Source organism: Sceloporus occidentalis, unplaced genomic scaffold, assembly GCF_023333645.1.
Source record: "Sceloporus occidentalis isolate IW3139 unplaced genomic scaffold, rSceOcc1.0.p SCAF_190, whole genome shotgun sequence".
Taxonomy (NCBI): Eukaryota; Metazoa; Chordata; class Lepidosauria; order Squamata; family Phrynosomatidae; genus Sceloporus; species Sceloporus occidentalis.
The window spans coordinates 704,963-724,055 of record NW_028317170.1 but is presented as its reverse complement, the minus strand read 5'-3'; the positions used below and the strand labels follow the sequence as shown (position 1 = coordinate 724,055).

Below are 19,093 nucleotides of genomic sequence, written 5' to 3'. Positions count from 1 at the left end.
CACCTGGTCCTCGGGGGCCGCTCACACATTTTGGGGACATTTCTATCGGAATTTATGTCGGCTTCACTTTTCTTCACAGTAGGAAATCTGATCTTTTTTTGGTCATTTTGATGCAGAAACACATTTAGTGAGGGTGTCCAGAGCCGGCCCTTACATGGAACCCAGACAGCAGCAATTAGCACGGGGAGATCCCAACGGGCCAACAGCACGCCTCACAAGTCGGGGTAAAGGGTTAATTTCCGAGTCCTGATACCCCGAGGTACCTCTCTATACCCCTAGTTTCAAGGGGGTGGGGAGGAGGTGGGGGTTACGTCCCCGTGTGACCCCACTATGCACGTAAGGCGAGCTGAAGACGGGTGATTGAGTAGCATGTGTCTGTCTGCGTGTATCCGTGTATGTTAGCGTGTGTGTGTCTAGGTACATGTGGGGTTGGGCGTGGTTTGGTTGGGCGTGGCAGGCAGCACATGGTCTTGGGCCGGCCCCGAAGGTCTCCATATTGAGACGGTCCTTACGGTTAACCAAACCCCGTTGTACATCTCTGGGGAATATGACGGCGCTATATAAATAATATTGCTGATAATCCCCGCCGCTGGCCCTTGCGCCTCATGATGTGGATTTTCCGAGGGCGTCTCTTTAAATGACAGAAACTCTTTTTTTAAGCAAAGAATTATTTTTTAAAGTCTTTTTGGTTTAACCCTTTCATTGCAGAGCACCGGCTCCCTGTCGTTAAATGTTCCCTTATTATCGTTTTTCAGAGTTTTCGTTGTATTTGGATATTAACCCATTCCCCGCCTTCCGCCAAATAAAATATTACAGATAATTCTCCGTTAATGCAGCACCGTGTGGGCTGTAGTCGGGGTTCCCGGTACAGAGTTAACCCCTTACATACCTGATAAATCACCCTCGGTAAATGACGTATTGTTGTCTCATCTGCCGCGTTTTGGTAAATCCCGAGCCCCGCCCTCTTTTAACCCTTAAAGCGCTGCGATTTCCTCGTTGCCGTTACATTGTATCCATTGTACGCAGAGAGCCCGGTTAACCCCTGCGCCGCTGAGCCTCCCGCACGCCCTCGAGCCGGCGGCGCTAGGACCCGGCGGGTACCGGCTGGCAGCCGGAGTCAGACACGCTCGGTCCGGTAATCGTGTCTGGTGCGGCGGCTCAGTCACCGACTCCCGCACCCTCTGCCGCCAGCCCACTACCCCCTGCAGGGCATGGCAGGGGCGGCGTGCCAGGGGAGCCGCGCGTAGAGCAGTGCCGGGTACCTGCGGGCTGCCTCCGGGGAGACGCACAAGATGAAGGCGCTGCTGGTGAGTCGGGGGCAGGGAGGGGATCCGCACCCGGGTAACACCTGCCACCGAGAGGCATCTGCCTGGCATGGGGTGGGGGCTGCAGCAGCCTGCGGGGTACGGCGAGAAATGGGGGTGGCTGAGGGTGAAGCTAATTGCCCCTGGTGTGGTCCTAGGGGGTAGTGTGACCATGCACTGTTACCCAGTGAGGTCTTAGAGGGTAGTCTGACCATACAACGCTGCTGGATGTGGTTCTAGGAGGTAGTCTGACCATCCACTGCCACCTGGGGTGGTCCTAAGGGGTAGTCTGACCATCCACTGCCACCTGGTGTGGTCCTAGGAGATAGTCTGACCAGGTGCTGCTAGCAAGCATAGTGTAAAGAGGTAGTCTGACCGTGTACTGACACGCGGTGACGTAGTTTTTGGGTGTTCCGATGACCCAGATACTGACCCGTCTCATACACCCAACCTGTCCAGCATGATAGGGGCAGTAAATCTCCTACTTGCACTTGGGGTATGTAGTTCTGCACCAGCCCCCCCTCCCAGGTGGGGTATCTTCCCCTGGAGGGGTGTGAGCTGTGCCCTGGGGTCATGTGTCCTAATTCTCTGATGCCCGGAGTGCCCAGCTGGTAGACAATATGCTGCCTGCCACCCCGGCTGCCTGAGTGTTGTAGGAGTTGGACTGCGGTGGTGACTGTGCTCTCTCTTTGTACAGCGCCACGGCCTGGCAGTGTTCTTGGCGCTCAGTACCATGTGCACCAGCCTGGTGATAATGTACAGCAGTATGAGCAGCGTGAAGGAGCAGCGCCCCCTGCAAGGAGCCCACGGCGGGGGCAGCGCCAAGGAGTCTGCCCCAGAGCCGGTCCTGGAGGGGTATATCAGCGTCTCGGACCACAAGGTAAGTGAAGAAGTCTTTGTGTGGCGAGGAGGTGTGACTGGAGGCGAGACCGCGCCTGTGTGATTAATGCCCCTCGGGGGGGCAGCTCTGCCCGGACGGGGCTTTTATGATAATGCTGATTTTACCCCTGACACGCAGGGACTGTTAGCCCAGCCGGGGGGCGCTGGCCAGGGGTATCTCTGCCACGGCTGTGAGTGTTACTAGACTTTAACCCTTAGACTGCCCATTTTTCTTGCTGCGGGGCTGCCGGGGAAATGCCCCAAATGCTCGCTGCAGAACCGCTTACAGAACCTGTCTGTCTGTCTGTCTATATATATATCTCTTACTGAGTCTCTGTTATCTATCCCTTTATCATCTCTCTCTCTCGCTGTCTCTCTCTCTCTCGCTGTCTCTCTCTCTCTCTCTCTCTCGCTCTCTCTCTCTCTCGCTGTCTCTCTCTCTCGCTCTCTCTCTCTCTCGCTCTCTCTCTCTCTCGCTGTCTCTCTCTCGCTGTCTCTCTCTCTCGCTGTCTCTCTCTCTCTCGCTGTCTCTCTCTCTCTCGCTGTCTCTCTCTCTCTCGCTGTCTCTCTCTCGCTGTCTCTCTCTCTCTCTCGCTGTCTCTCTCTCTCTCGCTGTCTCTCTCTCTCTCTCTCGCTGTCTCTCGCTGTCTCTCTCTCTCTCTCGCTGTCTCTCTCTCTCGCTGTCTCTCTCTCTCTCGCTGTCTCTCTCTCTCTCGCTGTCTCTCTCTCTCTCGCTGTCTCTCTCTCTCTCTCTCTCTCGCTGTCTCTCTCTCTCTCTCTCTCGCTGTCTCTCTCGCTGTCTCTCTCTCTCTCTCTCTCTTGCTGTCTCTCTCTCTCTCTGTCGCTTGCTGTCTGTCTCTCTCTCTAAGTTCGTAGAATTTCAAAGTCTTTTATTATCTGAAGCTTCATATGGAACTCAGAAAATGACTAAAGAGTCGTCCGGCAGGGAGAGGCCACCCAGCGACAGTAGTGTCTGTATAGCGTTAGTCTGGAGAGACATCCCAGCCGTGGCGGCACCGATATCCGTGTTGTCGTGAGACTGCTTTTTATTGTTTATCTTTGTTGTTATTATTACATCCGTGTTACAGCTGCGATGGGGTTTCCCCCGCGAGAGCTTCAGAGACTGCGAGGGGTTAACTGGTTATCCCTCTGTGACAGGGCCAGGCTAGCTGGCTCATGTGTCATATGAAGTTTAGCCGGGTCACGGAGCACTTTTGTGTCCGGTTCTGTATACCGTGACCCGGTAATATATTATATTGTGTTTATTGTGTAACCGGCCCAGAGACTGATGTGGCTGCAGCTCCAGCCTTCAAAGAGACGATCCTATAATCTGGCTGGGGCTCTTAATCAGCCAACACAGCCCTGTCTGCCCAGACGGCCCCCGCACTACAGGGGGGATAACACAGGTGGGGGAACCCATTGTATTCTGTAATCCCCTCACCTGATACATCCCCTGTATACTGATGGGATTTGTGATGGGATGTGAGTGATGGGATTGGGGGTTGGGTTCGGTACACATTGCATTGAGATTGTATATAAGTTCTGTGTGTTTGTAATAAAGAGAGTTCTTCTTGGTTTGCTACGAATGGTGGTCTGGATGATCCGGGGATAGCTGAGTGCGATCCGTATGAGGGACTGACTGGTGATTCCTCAGCCCTCAAACAGGGGGACCCAGCCTTGGGTACGGTGACCCTGTAACATTGGTGGCAGCGGTGGGAAGAATCCCACGACTTGGGTGAAATCCAAACCACCAACTGGGATTGCAGACGAGAGACACCGAGAGAGCTCCTGGAGGTTTGTAGCAAAGGAAAGGCTACTCTGATTGCGGACTGCAGAGAGATGGATCGGCACCAGGATGCCCCAGAGGAGAGCCTCGGACTGAGTGCTCTACAAAAGAACATTCTATGGCACCTATCCCTGTACCCAGGAGGGGCTACATCGGAGCAAGTGACGGCGGTGATTAAAATGTGTCACCGGGAACTGAGCCAGATTATAGGATCGTCTCTTTGAAGGCTGGGGCTGAATCCACATCAGTCTCTGGGCCGGTTACACAATAAACACAATATAATATATTACCGGGTCACGGTATACAGAACCGGACACAAAAGTGCTCCGTGACCCGGCTAAACTTCATATGACACCTGAGCCAGCTAGCCTGGCCCTGTCACAGAGCAACATCTATAAAGTTCTGATTAATACGTACTGTGGCCCCTATAATAAAAATGCAAGGGCCCCGAGAATTTGAATTACCTGCAGCAGGGGCTTCTTATGTTTTTGTTCTGAGGTCGGTGGCAGTCTGCGGCAGATCCAGCATTATCCGTGTCCTGAATTCTCTCCCCTCCCCCACCCTTACAAAGTGTCCGCGTCTATCTATCGCTAACGCTTTATTGGTAATTAGTGTTCCTCGGTCGCAGGGGCCACCTCGAGCGGCAGCTTTGCGGCTGAGCATTGTGGGCGTTGTAGTTTATGTTCTGCGATGCGGCGTACGATCAGGATGCTTATTATGAAAACATAATGCATTTCCTATTAGATTATATCACTCCTTCATGCAGCGGCGCAGTATGGCCCGACCCGCGGTGCACTCTGCTCTGGCCCCTCTGAGCGGGAAATCCGCTCGATAGTCGCCGTCGCTGCCGTTCGCTCGCTCGTGATGGCGGTAATTTATTGGCTGCGTGGCGGGGATTTGATTACAGAGCGCGGACGCTCTCTTTCCCCCTCTCTTTAATGACGCGCATTGAATTAAATGACAGCATAAATCTCGCGGCGAGAGCTCACCCCCCCGCGCAAATATTACCTCCTGCAGAATATCACCCCGGCCCCTGGCGGCCCCCGAGAAACAGTTACTTTACTGAAGAAGATGATGGGCTGGAGGGGTCTTGGAGGGGGTATGATGTCATAATACAAATACATACGGGGGGCGATACCCCGATGACCCGCTCGTTAATTGGACTGCGGAGAGAACGGGGCGCCGAGAATCTTCAGTGAAAGCAACGAAAAGGGTTAATTACAGTAAGAGCCGCGAAGATGTGGAATCCGCTCCCCGCAGAGGCTGACCTATCAGGAAGCGCGAACGTCAGTCGCCATAGAGCGGCACTAAGTACTGACCAGGTTACCGATTAACCCATTAATTGATTTATTTTTTTAGTGCCATCGCATCCCACAGTGTTTTTTAGTAAATAACTTTTTTCACCGCAGAGGAGTTGGGGCGACCTGCGCCGGTAGCGATGGGCGTTACTGAGGTCATCAGAGCGAGATGGAAAACGTATGCGCCGCGCGTTCATTCTCCGACTTCAATCCCCACAATCCACAGTCGGCGTGCGCATGGTCTCTCGCTGGCTTAGAGTCATGGGTGGTGTAGCTCAGCGGTCAGGGGGTGGATCAGGGGAGTTATGCGGACGCACAGAATGAGCCGTACAAAAAAAATGATAAAAACATAAAAATTAAAAATAATAAAAATAATAATAATTAAAAAAAAAAGCTGCATGCTGGACCATCACCCGAGCGCCAGCTCTGCAGCCAAATGTCCTCATAATCCTCGTTTCAGCGGTGGCGGCGGGCCCGACGTCCTGATGGATGGTATTAACGCGGGCCGTTGGTACATAAAGCTCCGGACGCCGCCGTTATGTCATAAAGATGGTGGGAATGTATAATTACCGGACGCGATGATCGGCATTCGCCGCGATTTATTTTACTCCGAAATCCTCTCAATCTCCCATAATAGAGGAAATAAAACGTTTATTGCGCGTTATCAATCACAGAACGCAGGGCCGTATGTTCAGAGAGCAATTCTGGAGCAAAACGTGCAACGGTCGGCTGGTTTCCATGGTGATTGCTTCGCGCTTACGACTTTGGCCCCAGAATTTATAAATCAATGTTAAATTTTGAAATACTTTACATCAGAAGGACCCCTATAAACCCCCCCCCCCCGGCCCTTTAATACCACATACCTAATTAATTGGGGGAGGGGTTGGGGGTATTTAACATGCTGTGTTTTCCTCTGAGCTTTATTCACTAAACTGCAAATTAACAGACCACTCTAAGAACGTGAAAACATTAAAAACTCCATGACTTCCCTGTGCACCCCCCCCCACGCGTATCCCATGGTAACGGCCGTCTCCACTTCCTGTCTCTCCCCCCGGTTCTCGGGTTGCTGATTGTTGCTGATTGGTGGAGGCAGGAGGAGAAGGGAGAGAGTTTTTCAGGACAGGGAATCGGTCAGAAAACGCCGGAAGGATCCGTATTGTAAACGTTTAAATGAAGCGATCCCGCAGATCGGCAGCCGAGGCGGCTTTAATAAATTCATTGAGTGACCCTGACGGCTCCGACGCTGACGTTTTTTCCCTTTAATGAAACGTTTAATATTTCTTGTAATATTTTCCGCTCCTGGCTGAGTTTTTGTTCTCTTTTTCAGAGGATTTTTTTATTTTTTTGGTGAATTTTATTTCAGGGAAGTCTGATAATCGCGTCGTCTCGCTGCGGCTTTTATACGGCGGGCGATCGGAGCCGTCGGACCGTCAGACTCCATTACTCCTGACGTCCCGTGTCACGCCGTGACCTCTCTGCTGCAGCGCCGACGCGGCGTTCAATTCCAGTATCCGCGAGAAATGCTTACCATAGCAACGGCGGAGCGGACCCCCCCTCCCCCCGGAGCGACCCCCAAACTTTGCAGCCGTAAATTAGTTTTTCAAGGTCGTCTTGAGGTTCGCCAACTGTCAGAATTTCAGATAATCCAAGGATTCTGATCTCGAAATAACTGATGTTTCCCGGAAGGTTTTTTTTTTTCTCTTTTTTTCGCCGTTTCTCAGAAATAAAGTGAATTTGTAACCCGCCGGGTCTCCAAAGGATCTGTCAGCGAGAGGAACGATGGCTGCCTCTATCTAAGCGGGAAGTTAAGGGCGCCGATTCCGGATACTCATTTCCTTGTCACAAGCAATTTGTGCAAAAAGCGCTCGTTGGCGTCACGGGGGAATTCGGGGGGCGGCGGGGGCAAATCCTCCAGAAAATGCCGTCTGTTACAGGAAGCCGCACGGTCGTCTCCGCAGCCCCCGAAAGAGTTAATTATCATGGGGTTTGTTTTTTTTTTGTAGAATACCTATTTTTGACAAATACTGATATTTTAAAAACTAAATTATTTTTCATGTGATTTGTTTTAGTTTAGGAAATTTCTCTTCTCTATGAGAAGTTTGATGAACGAGATGCTTTAAAGTTACGAAAATCCCCTTCCCGCCGCGATCCATCTACTTCCTCAGCTGGGCGTCCCCGCCGAGATCCATCTACTTCCTCAGCTGGGCGTCCCCGCCGAGATCCATCTACTTCCTCAGCTGGGCGTCCCCGCCGAGATCCATCTACTTCCTCAGCTGGGCGTCTCCGCCAAGATCCATCTACTTCCTCAGCTGGGCGTCCCCCCCGCGATCCATCTACTTCCTCAGCTGGGCGTCCCCGCCGAGATCCATCTACTTCCTCAGCTGGGCGTCCCCGCCGAGATCCATCTACTTCCTCAGCTGGGCGTCTCCGCCAAGATCCATCTACTTCCTCAGCTGGGCGTCCCCCCCGCGATCCATCTACTTCCTCAGCTGGGCGTCCCCACCAAGATCCATCTACTTCCTCAGCTGGGCGTCCCCTTCCCACCCCTAAACCGGATGAGATTGACTCCCGCAGGGGCCGAAATAGAAATGAAAAATCTTTAAAAATAAATAAATAAATTTAATTACGGAGATTTACAGGTTTATTGGAGACAAAAAATGTCTTAATTTTGTTATATTTTATGCCGCTTTAACCAGCGTTCGGAGCGGTAAATTTCGGGAAATTAATTGGGGTTTGTGCTGTGACATTGTGGCGGCGCCGGGGCGGAAGAATTTCATTAAGACAACAAAGTTCAAATTAACTGCAACGCTTTGATAAACAGAGAAAAATAAATGACCCGTTACAGGCGAACAAACGAATTCCGCCCACGGGTAACACGGGGGGGTGTGGGGGGGGGGATCGGGGGCGAGTGATCCGGCAGGGATGGTAATTCTTCTGCAGGTTGTTAAAATTCAACAAATTGGACCAAAAACTCAAACATCCAAGAATCTAAAAATCCCTGCAAGGGAAAGTCATCGGATTTGGAAGAACGCGGACCGATCGTCAGTGTGATTTATATTTTGGGGTTCTTTGAATAGAATTCTTTATATGCGTCGCCCGTACTATATTTGTCATTATTTGGGGGGCCACGAGAAAAATTGACCAATAAGCTGCCTCCCTTTAAATACCTGGCATTCTGGCGTTTAAAGCTGATGTTCCACCAACTCTTAGAAGCCATCTCAGAAACGATTCTTTAACCATGTAATATGTTTCTTCATACATAGTTTTTCCCCGGAACGCTTGTCATGTGACACAAACGCGGGCGCTGATTGGTTATTGCCGTAGAAATTAGAAACAGTCCTGAGTTGCTTTTATTTGATTAAACTTTTCGAGGTAACGCAAATCCAATTAGCATCCAAAACTTTAAGGAAACGGTTCATTTCCTTGGTTTAAGCCCAGTTTAGTTCTGCGTTATTGAGTTAAACTTTACAAACTTCCCGTGGTTGCTATGGTGACAAGAAAAAAAGCAACTGAAATAAAGGAACTTTATTTACAGTTAAAATACATTTAATTTTTTAATGCTTTTTTAAAAATTTTATTTATCACAAAGCCGTTTTTCCCCAGATTGTGAATAATCTGTGCAGGAAGCTGATAAATTATTTATCATCGTCGGTCGTTGTTAGTCGCCGACCGGAAGAAACCCCCGGCAGCCGCGGTACCTGCCCTAATGTTTCCCTCCAGCTTGTGCCTTTAAGACAAAAAACCTTGGAGGCTGATTAAGAGGGTGAAATATTTTACCGTCAAAAAAAGTAAATCTCAGATCTGTTATTATCTTTATTTCCCAGGGAAAAAAAACCCCCAACAAATATTAAATGGCGTCCTATCTCACTAAATGGAACGGAGAAGATGGGCGACGGGTTTGGTTCCACATCGCAGATACTTTATGAAACAATTAATATTGTTGCCAGAGAAGCTGCTAGCGAGCGCTGCCGGCGGCGACGGCTCGAAGTTAATTATAGCGGCTCGGATCTTAATTTACGGGAATAACGCGGTTTGGTGATTGCGGGAAGGAATTTAATGCCTCGTTTGACACAGACAGAGTTGGACGGTTAATGCAGAAGGACACAGGACCGCTAGGACTCTCCGGCCCCCTCTCCTCCCCCTGATGCCCCCTCTTTTCTAGGTGGTCAGAGTGTTTGCTGAGTATGAGGGAATGAAAACAGCATATATTCCCTCTGCCACTTAGGCTGGGAGGCTGTTCCACTTATCTACCACTCTCTCCGGAAAGGAAACATTCCAAGCCTCTAGTGTAGACTGTTATGATCGCTTCCTCTCTCTCTCGCTGGCAGGCAGTCAGTGGTTTATCTCTTTAGGTTGAATTATGAATTTTTACTTACAGGATATAAAATAACTCGAGAAATTAGAGCGGGGCCGTTATAAATCAGCGCACGACGCCAGACGCTCGCTTTGTTACCTGGGAGAACTAGAACTTCAGCTGGTAACTTTGTATCTTTGTCCCACGTTTACTATTCTGGAGCACTGGTTACCATGACAACCCTTGTCTTTGTGTCACAGAACCCTCGTTCTGGCTCCTCCCCATTGGATGATGCGGATCCTCGGCAGGGGCGGCGCCGGGGGCGTTACGAGGCTTCCTGGTCGAGGGGGGCTATCACTCTTAGCAGCTGATTTGGCGGCTTAAATAACGGTTCGGCCCTCGGGGGCCCATCGCCTGCGTGGTAACGTTACACGCGGTCCCCCGGGGGTTATAGTTCCAGAATTTTCCTGGTTCAGGGGAAACGGCTCTGCGGTGACGGCCAGATCGGCAGAGCGGCGCCCGGCAGATGTTGACGGCCCATTTAGTTTGAAACAATGTTAAGTCGATCAAAATTGATTTAATTTCATCTGCAATCCACCGACCGGCCTCATCGGGGGCCGAAAAGCGCGTTGGGAGCGGAGCCAGGCGGATTCTGGGCACCGGACGCCGCTCTGCAGAAAAAATCTATGAGAGTTTTCTCTGAATTCTCAGCCTCTGTACTTTGCATCTTTTGGCTTTTATTCCTCCCCAGAATGTTTAGTTTTTCAGCTGACTCAGGATATTTCCTATATTTTGGGGGCCGTCGCCGAGTCGCTCGTGAAAACCTTAAATATTTAACAGGCTGACGTTGAACGCCTCGGCGGTTCTTTCCTTAGCTGAGTTTGTGGGTTTTAACTGAAATGAAATATATTTATATAAAGCAATTGAGCGGTGGGTCGGGTGCTGCGTTGTGCGGCCACCGGCGGGAGATCTGGGGCCACCGGCTGGAGGTTTGGGGCCACCAGCGGCAGATCTGGGGCCACTGGTTGGAGGTTTGGAGCCGCATTAGGTGCCGGAGCTGCCTCATCGTCCCCAAATCCTCTTCATATTAGAGATATAAGGACTGGTCTGCAAAGTGAAATACACAGCGCTGTACAGACGGCCGCAGGGACCCCCGGGACCCCCCGCCCCGGGTAACACCAACCCCCCCGCCCAGGGGGAACAACCACATCAAGGACCGTTTAGCCGATCGTCTGGTCAGCCAACATCAGAAAATCACAGGAAATAATCTTTTTCCAATTGTATTTTTTTGCATTTTATGTGTTTTCTGTTTTCTGGGTTTTTTTTACCCGCAGCCTTCGCTGTTCTTTCTGTCGTTTTTTAAAATAACCCTAAAGTCGGTTTACTAAGTAAATGTAACAATAAGTAATTGTGTAATAAAAGTAACCATTAAACATTTATTATTATTATTATATAACAGCCGACAATAAACTAAATTCACAGAAATCCGGAGCGTTTAATGTTTTACTAAAACAAGAATTCGGGGAGAAAAAATTGCAGAACCGAAAAAAGTAAATAAAACATCAACGTAAAAAGAGTTTTATCTGCACTGAAGTTCTGTCGGATTCCGGGCGCCGAGGCCAATAAAGCCTTAAAAATGACTTTTCCGTTGGTCTCCGAGGGCCGGACTCCGAGCAGACTGGCAGCCGGACACCGATTGGTTTTATAACTTGTTAGTCGGGGTGACAGAGTGGCGACGGTAAGCGCCCACCGGCAGCGACGCATTCACTCGTCTCATGATACCTTTCCCCAGAGGGCTCGGCAGTCTCTCTTTTAGAGCGCACGTCCTCTTTGCTGATTTTCAGGCTTGGCTGTTATTCCGGTCGGTGGCTTCTGGTTATAGCCGTATCCCGTCTCCCCGCACCGGACTTTTATCGGTGTAGGACAGATCGGTGTAATCCGGGTGCCAGGATCTTCCTTCTAGCTGCTCAGACCCAGAACACGATCGGCTTAACGTGTAAAAAATAAAACGCCGATCTCCGGCCGGTCACTGAGATGTTTAACAGCGCGGCTCGTCTCATTTTCACATAAACTTATTGATGCTTAATTCAGAAGAACACGAAAGCTCTGTCCTGTTTTACTTTACTGAGAGGGTGGTAGATAAGCGGAACAGCCTCTCAGCAGAGGTGGTAGAGGGTAATACAGTGAGGGTATTAAACATGCATGGGATAGACATACGGCTCCTGAATCTAAGACGAGACCAACGACTGATTAAGGTTTGAGTCGTTACAGCAGGAGAAACAGGCGAGTAGACGGGGGCCGGATGGGGGCCGGATGGGGGCCGATCTGCCGGCAGGTTCTGGGTCTCTATGATTATAAACGAGGAGTTCTTTAGTTTGATTAAAGTTCAGTAACAGGCTGTGAATGGCGTCTGATTGCCGGGAACAGCAGAAAGCGAAGGAAATGTTTTAAAAAACAGGCGTTTATCGTTCCCCAGATCGCCGGCCCGAATCATTTCCTTCTATGCAGAAATATTTTTTGGAAAATCCGTGAATGAGATCTCTTCATTCCCTCACCTTGAAAGTAAAACCTCATTGAAACCAATCCTAAAATGGTGTGAAAACGCCGGAAAAAAATTAATGTAAAAAAACCAGTTTATTTATTTATTTGTTAATAAGAATACAGAGTTTTTTTTAAATTATATTTATTGGGTGAGATCCCAGCTGGATAGATGCGTTAACTCTTTGTACCCCAGGAATGGGCGGAGTCTTTATTTCCACTAAATATATTTTCAATGATGTATTTTTTTCCTATTATTGCTGATGTCGTGTCTATGATGTCATTTTTAAATATGCTGTGATTTCCGATATACACCACGGCAGGCTGGCCGTTCGCGCCGGGGATCACGGGAAAGGATACGTTAGCAAACACAGTGCACAGCCTATAGAAGGAGCTTAGGAAGGATCCTGTAAGAAGTGCTCATTAAGGCCCCCTATGGCCACATATGGAATAACTAGTAAAAAAAATCCTGAAAGTCATTATGCTTATATGTTAGCCACCCAGATGGCAGCCTGTTGCCTGTGTGGCCCCCGTGGCCCCGGCTTTGCCATCAGTGACGTCTTACGATGTGTTTTCACCGTTTCGCCTCTTGCAGCCGTTGAGAATGCACTGCAGGAGCTGCGCGCTGGTGACCAGCTCCGGACACCTACTGGGGAGCCGGCTGGGGGAGAAGATCGACCGGACGGAGTGCGTGATCCGCATGAACGATGCCCCCACGCGCGGCTTCTCGCAGGACGTCGGCAACAAGACCAGCGTCCGGGTGATCGCCCACTCCAGCATCCAGCGCATCCTCAGGAACCGCCACGAGCTGCTCAACACCAGCCAGGGGACCGTCTTCATCTTTTGGGGCCCGAGCAACTACATGAGGCGCGACGGCAAAGGCCCCGTCTACAACAACCTGCAGCTGATCAACAAAATCCTGCCACGGCTCAAAGTGCAAATAATCACCCGGCACAAAATGCTGCAGTTTGACGAACTCTTCAAGAAAGAGACCGGAAGAGACAGGTACTAAACCCACCCCCTGTCCCCACGTTACTTATCCAGTCCCTGCTTTGCTCCCCATAGCCCATCTTTTCCTCTCCCAATACTACTTTTTCCTAGGAGGTCAGAATGTTTGCTGGGTATGAGGGGATCGCAGGGTTCTACAGCCCTAAAAGCCCCCGATAACTAACCGGCAGATCGGCCCCATCCATAATTTAAGTGACCCCCCCCAGCGCCATGAAATTACCCCCGATAAAGAGCTTTTTTTTAATGTTGGGGGGGAATTACGTTATTTGCACAGCGCAGTAGGATAAAGCCTCAGTTTGTTTATTTAGCAGACTGAGATTACATTAACCCTTAATAGATCCGTAAATAAATATATTGAATAAAAGACCAAAAATACAAAAAATATAAACTCAAAAATATCTGAAGGATTTCAACAAACAATGAAATCCTTCAATAAGTTTTTATTATCATCCGGAATATTCCGAGGACGTTCCGGGCGTCCGCAGATTCACAAGAGCCGCAGAAAACCGCAAAGTTCTAGAATTCTGTCTGGTGATTTATTTATAGATTTATATAGCGCTATCATAATCCTCAGCGCTGTACAAAAGGCATCCATTAGAGCTCCAGGACCCGGTCACCTGCTGATTGGATAATCCGGCACCGGTCCTACGGTATTTAAATCCCTCACCGTATACAGACGCTTCAGGAGAGTATTATTAACCATGCGATGGCCGAGTGCGGCAGGTGGGGCTGGGTGCAGTACATCTAATGAGGAGTGGCGAGGTGCGACTGGGCGCGAAAGGTGTGATGGGGTGTGACAGGTGTGATGGGTGTTTCAGGTGTGATGGGGCACGGCAGGTGAGATGGGTGCGGTAGGTGTTACAGAGTGTGATGAGGTTTGGTACATAGAGACAGGGTGTGAGTGCGACAGAGTGTGGCGTTGTGTGACTGAGTGTGGCGTTGTGTGACAGGGTTTGGGTCGACTGTCGGCCATAAAGCGATCTTCCTAATGTTCGTAGAACCGGCAGCGAGATCCCGTTAACGGCCGGTTCCGTTACTTTGTTTTCAGGAAGATTTCCAACACCTGGCTCAGCACCGGCTGGTTCACGATGACCATCGCCCTGGAGCTGTGTGACCGGATAGACGTCTACGGCATGGTGTCCCCCGACTTCTGCCGGTAAATCGCTTTAAATCTCCTTTCACTCCACAGGGGCCGCTTCTCAGGGCCGGCGCGGGACGGGAAAGGCCGGCATAAAAAAACAAACTATATATCTGGGAAGAGGGTCGTACCCCATACCCCGGGCCGCAAAGCCAGACCACAAACAGGGCAGATTTTGCTCATTTTACCCCGTTATAAATTTGGTTTCCTTAATGTTTGCAACCAAACGGGTGAAACCTTTTATCAGCCAGAAGTATTAATTTAAGGAGAACGGATTCCACTGACACGTACCCACAGGGCCCCTCGCCATGCCCCCCCCCGATATGCCCCACACTGGGGGGCGGTTTCCCAATCACCCAACTCTCCTGTTTGCTCCGTTTCATATTTTAGTTGTTCCAATATATGAACCAAATTCTAGAGTAATTGTTCTATGTTCTAGAGCAGCGCTGTGCATGGCGGATGGGGGGGGCGGAAAATGGTTAAATTCAGTTTAATTGCCAACTTTATTACCGATTTAATGCAGATTCGGCCAGCCTCGCGCGGCACGGAACTTCATGCTTCTGTCGAAGTGACACAAGAAGCAATAATCCAATTTTGTTTAAAAATGCACATTTTTAATCCTGCGTTTTATGCGGGGATTTCGGGAGGGAGACAGAAGCCGCGCATTTATTCCTTCATTAAAATCCAGCGTTTTGGGTCCGGTCCGCGTAGAACGTCCAATTCTCTGTTAATTCGTTGCGGCTTTTGGCCGGTTCTCTACCCATCAACGGGCATCGACTGGCCGTGAATTTTAAGAGCCAGGATTATGAATAAAATAAAACATTATTATCCGGGTCAGACGAGGATTTATCTCCCAAAAAAACTTAATTGGATTTAAAAGTTTGAGAAAAAAAATAGAAAATAATATTGGAATTTAGCGTTAATATAAAAAGACGTGGAATTCAGAAAAAAAATTTATAAAAAGATTTGAAAATTCTCCAAAACACAACTTTTCTGCAAAAAAATTAATTAGTGAAAAAAAATTATCCAAATACTAATTCCGCTTTTTATCAGCTTTCTGTTTTAATGTCAAATAATATTTTTAGCCAACTGGCTGTGGAACTCGATATCCGAGTCCTGCAACGGATAGGGTTAAAAAATTCAAAATTAACAGCCAATCAGAGTGCAGCTGGAGACACGCTGGGAAACGTTCCAATCACTGGAGCGGGCCAAAAAAATCTTTAATGTTTTAGGTTATAGACCCTTTTTATGTGAATGATAAAAAAAAAAAATACTCTTTTAATACTTTTAAAATTGCTCTGATCCACCTGAGAAAAATACAAAAGGATTTACATTCAGGGGACTCAAACGATACCGATAGGTGGAAAGCCTCTGTTGCCATAGCTGCAGAAAGAGATTTTTTTAATATTTCTGTGGGTTTTAAGCTTTTAAACGGGGAAGCTGAATAATTCAGAGCATTTGGTCAACACGATGAGAACCCAAACCAATAGATCTACCCTATGCATGTTTAAATTCCCTCACTGTATTACCCTCTACCACCTCTGCTGGGAGGCTGGTCTGGGAGAGATTAGTGAATAGGCAGCGTTGGTTAGAATCACCTCTACATCACACAGTTTCCCTTCGCTATCAATAACCCAAAAGCCGCATCACGACCCGGACTTTATGCGACACGAAACTCGTTTATTTCCCGTCATAAAACCCTTTTTCCTGCCGCAATAAATATTTATTATCCGAAAAAAAGGAAAAAAACCCAAAACATCCCAGATCCGCTCGTCTTCAGTCGCTACAGAAAGACAAATCCGTGATGTTTGTGTCTGGGCCGAGCGAAGGTTTTTTATTCCGCGTCGAACGAGTCGCGTCGTCAGCGGCAACAGGTTCATTTCTAAAAACCATTAATCCGAACGAGATTCGCCGAAAGCCGCCATAAAACCTGGCCTCGGAGTTTCGTCTTTTTATCAAATAAAACCGCGGATTTTTATGTTCATTTCTGCCTTTAATAAAACGTATAAATATTTCACATTTTTTTAAATGTTCGAATTTCTGTAAAACCCATAAAACCGTCGTTCGGTTGTAAGTTTGTGTTATTATTATTTATTTTTTCCTCCCCTGTAGGGCCCCGAACCACACGTCGGTTCCGTATCATTACTACGAGCCGATGGGAGCGGAGGAGTGCAGCATGTACATCGCGCATGAGCGGGGACGCAAGGGGAGCCATCACCGCTTTATAACGGAGAAGCGCGTCTTCGCCAACTGGGCGCGGACTTTTAATATTTTCTTCTTCCAACCAGACTGGAAACCGGAATCGAGTCCCGGAAATCGTCCCATCCAGAAACCGATGTTTTGAAGGGGGGGGGGGCGTTACGTGAGCCAATCATACGCAAGGGTTTGGCGTACAGAACGTACCAAGGAGTTCATCCAAAACCTGCAGTATTTTGGGGATTTTTGGGGCGGATTCCGCTGATTTCTGACTCTCGAGCGCGAGAGCCGGCGTTTTCCGACATTTGGGGACTCGGGCCAGAGATTGCCGTTTTTTTACGTTGCCGCGGTTATCGGCGTGCTTTACGATGAGTGTTTTATTGGTTGTGTTTATTGTTCCGATGATACAGATTTTTTAACACCCGTATTCGCTGTGATTAATTACTCAAAAATCACCAAAATTACGTTGTTTTTTTTTACCAAATTCCCCGTTCCGGAAGCCGAGGAAGAGACATCCCGACGACAAGGTCTGCGATTCCAACCTCCATAGGTACCATCTGCCCCGAATCATCCGGTTCGATTCGTTCGCAGCGACATGTCTATTACACGGCAAATGTATCCACATGTAATCACGGCTTCCCCTGACATAACATTTCTTTTTCATGTAACCGCGCACGTTGTTTGCATCGTAACAGCCGAGACGGGTCCCGGGGGGCTCTTTGACTGCATTCGCACCGGGTAATTAGATCAGAGCGTCGCCCTCCGTTATATCGTTCTGTAGGCAGCGAGGAGCAAGAGAATGCGCCTTACTGAACCCGAGAAGCACCTGATTACAATGCGACAGGCATCAAGGGGTTAACGCTGCCGCGATTAATGATTATAAACCAGAGCTTCTAAAATGAAGCAGCAGCTGATAGAACCAAAGGGTTTCAGCACCGAGTCCTAGAGGTTCCTGGTATGGGGTAGATTTGTGGGGGGGGGGATATGGGGTTGATTTGTGGGGGTATCGGGGTAGATTTGTGGGGGGGATATGGGGTAGATTTGTGGGTGGATATGGGGTAGATTTGTGGGGGTATCGGGGTAGATTTGTAGGGGGTATCGGGGTAGATTTGTGGGGGGGTATGGGGGTAGAGGTGCTGTTCAACGAGGGTTGAATGTTTTTGTATCATTTTATGTAACATTCTATGGAGGACAAAGGCAGGGGGCGGGACCAGTCCCAAAAGCTCCACCCACCATTGTCTTTAAAATGAAACCAGACCAAACTTCGAGTAAAAACACCAAAATTACCCCAATCAGGAGCCGAACCCCATTGGGATCATTTTTAACCCTTTTTTTTTTACTCCCCGCACTCTCTGGAGCAGCGCAGAACATACCGGAACCAGATGGATTTGGGCCGATACAAGCTGGTCTGGCTCTATCCCCGGGGGGGGGTGTTTGTTATTTTGGGGTGTATTCCCCTGATTTGCAGAGATTTGGCCACAAGTATTTAGCTTTATAAATAAATTCTATGACCCAAAGAAAAAAATTATTGAAAAATCTGAGAATATTACAAAGAATGAAAGTCAAGAAATTCCAACAACCGATAAAGAAAAAAGACTCAATTTATTGTAAAAATCAATATTTGGAAGAAAATCCGGCTGCTCGTTCTATGGTTTTTTAAATGCAGTCTGCCGGGTTTCAGTCATTAATTACAGCGGCAAATGTTTAATGCCCGGCCCGGGGGGGCCGAGTGACCGCTTGGGAGTCCCAAGAATATCGAGACACGTCTTTTACAAGAGAAAGGGGGATTCGATGGGTAACGTCGGGGTATTAGGGGGCTTGAGGTAGGTGGTGGTGTAAATTTTTGGGGTCACACAGTCGGAACCAGGTACCTTCATCCTTTACATTGGGGGTTCTAATGAACCCCCAAATGTTATCTCAATAAGATCGGTAGTTTTCGGTTTAATAAGATATTCTATACCCCCCCCGACCCCCGTCACCCCGCCGCATGATCTGTCGCCCATCCAACAAACCTCTGAAGCAGACGAGGCATCACGCGCTTAATGTACACGTCGGAGACACGCGGACACCTTACATGCGCGGCTACAGACCGGGGGGGCCTTGCTCCGCACACCCTTTACTATCCGCTGCCGGATCCCGTAGCCCCCCTGAGCGACATTTATCGCACATAAAAGCAAATATCCGCTTCCAGGTCTTTGTGTAAATATAACAGCGACCCCCCGAGGCTGAGGACACAGTGGGGGAGGGGACTGATGGATTCCTGGGGAGACTTCAGTCACCCTGTGCTCATCTCGTCCAGCGCTAAAGGGTTTAACCGCTGCTGTCAGAAGCCTATCCCATGCATGTTTAAAACCCCTCGCTGTATTACCCTCTACCACTTCTGCTGGGAGGCTGTTCCACTTATCCACCACCCTCTCAGCAAAGTAAAACTTACTTACATAAAGAAAAAGAGACGGAACGTTTCCTTTCCGCGCGGCCGGCTGCGTACGTTATTGGTGTTCAGATAACGGTAATTACGGGGCTGATCGTTAACCGGAACGACTGCCCCTTCCCGGAGTAAATCAAAGCAGATCTACGAAGCGACACAGCGGCCCCCGCGCCGGCTCCCAGGACTCCCCTGCCCTTTAGGGTCCCGTCCTTGGTATCGGCCCT

At 49.0% G+C, this 19,093-nt stretch overlaps 1 protein-coding gene across 1 annotated transcript; it reads left to right on the top strand.

Moving 5' to 3' along the window:
• The first annotated feature begins 1,292 nt into the window (after positions 1-1,292).
• Positions 1,293-16,589, top strand: LOC149278401 (alpha-N-acetylgalactosaminide alpha-2,6-sialyltransferase 5-like). The gene is made up of 5 exons (XM_089502005.1): positions 1,293-1,307; positions 2,002-2,184; positions 12,695-13,104; positions 14,156-14,263; positions 16,358-16,589. Exons 1-5 carry the CDS (start codon positions 1,293-1,295, stop codon positions 16,587-16,589), a joined length of 948 nt encoding a protein of 315 aa, XP_089358131.1.
• The last annotated feature ends 2,504 nt before the right edge of the window (positions 16,590-19,093 follow it).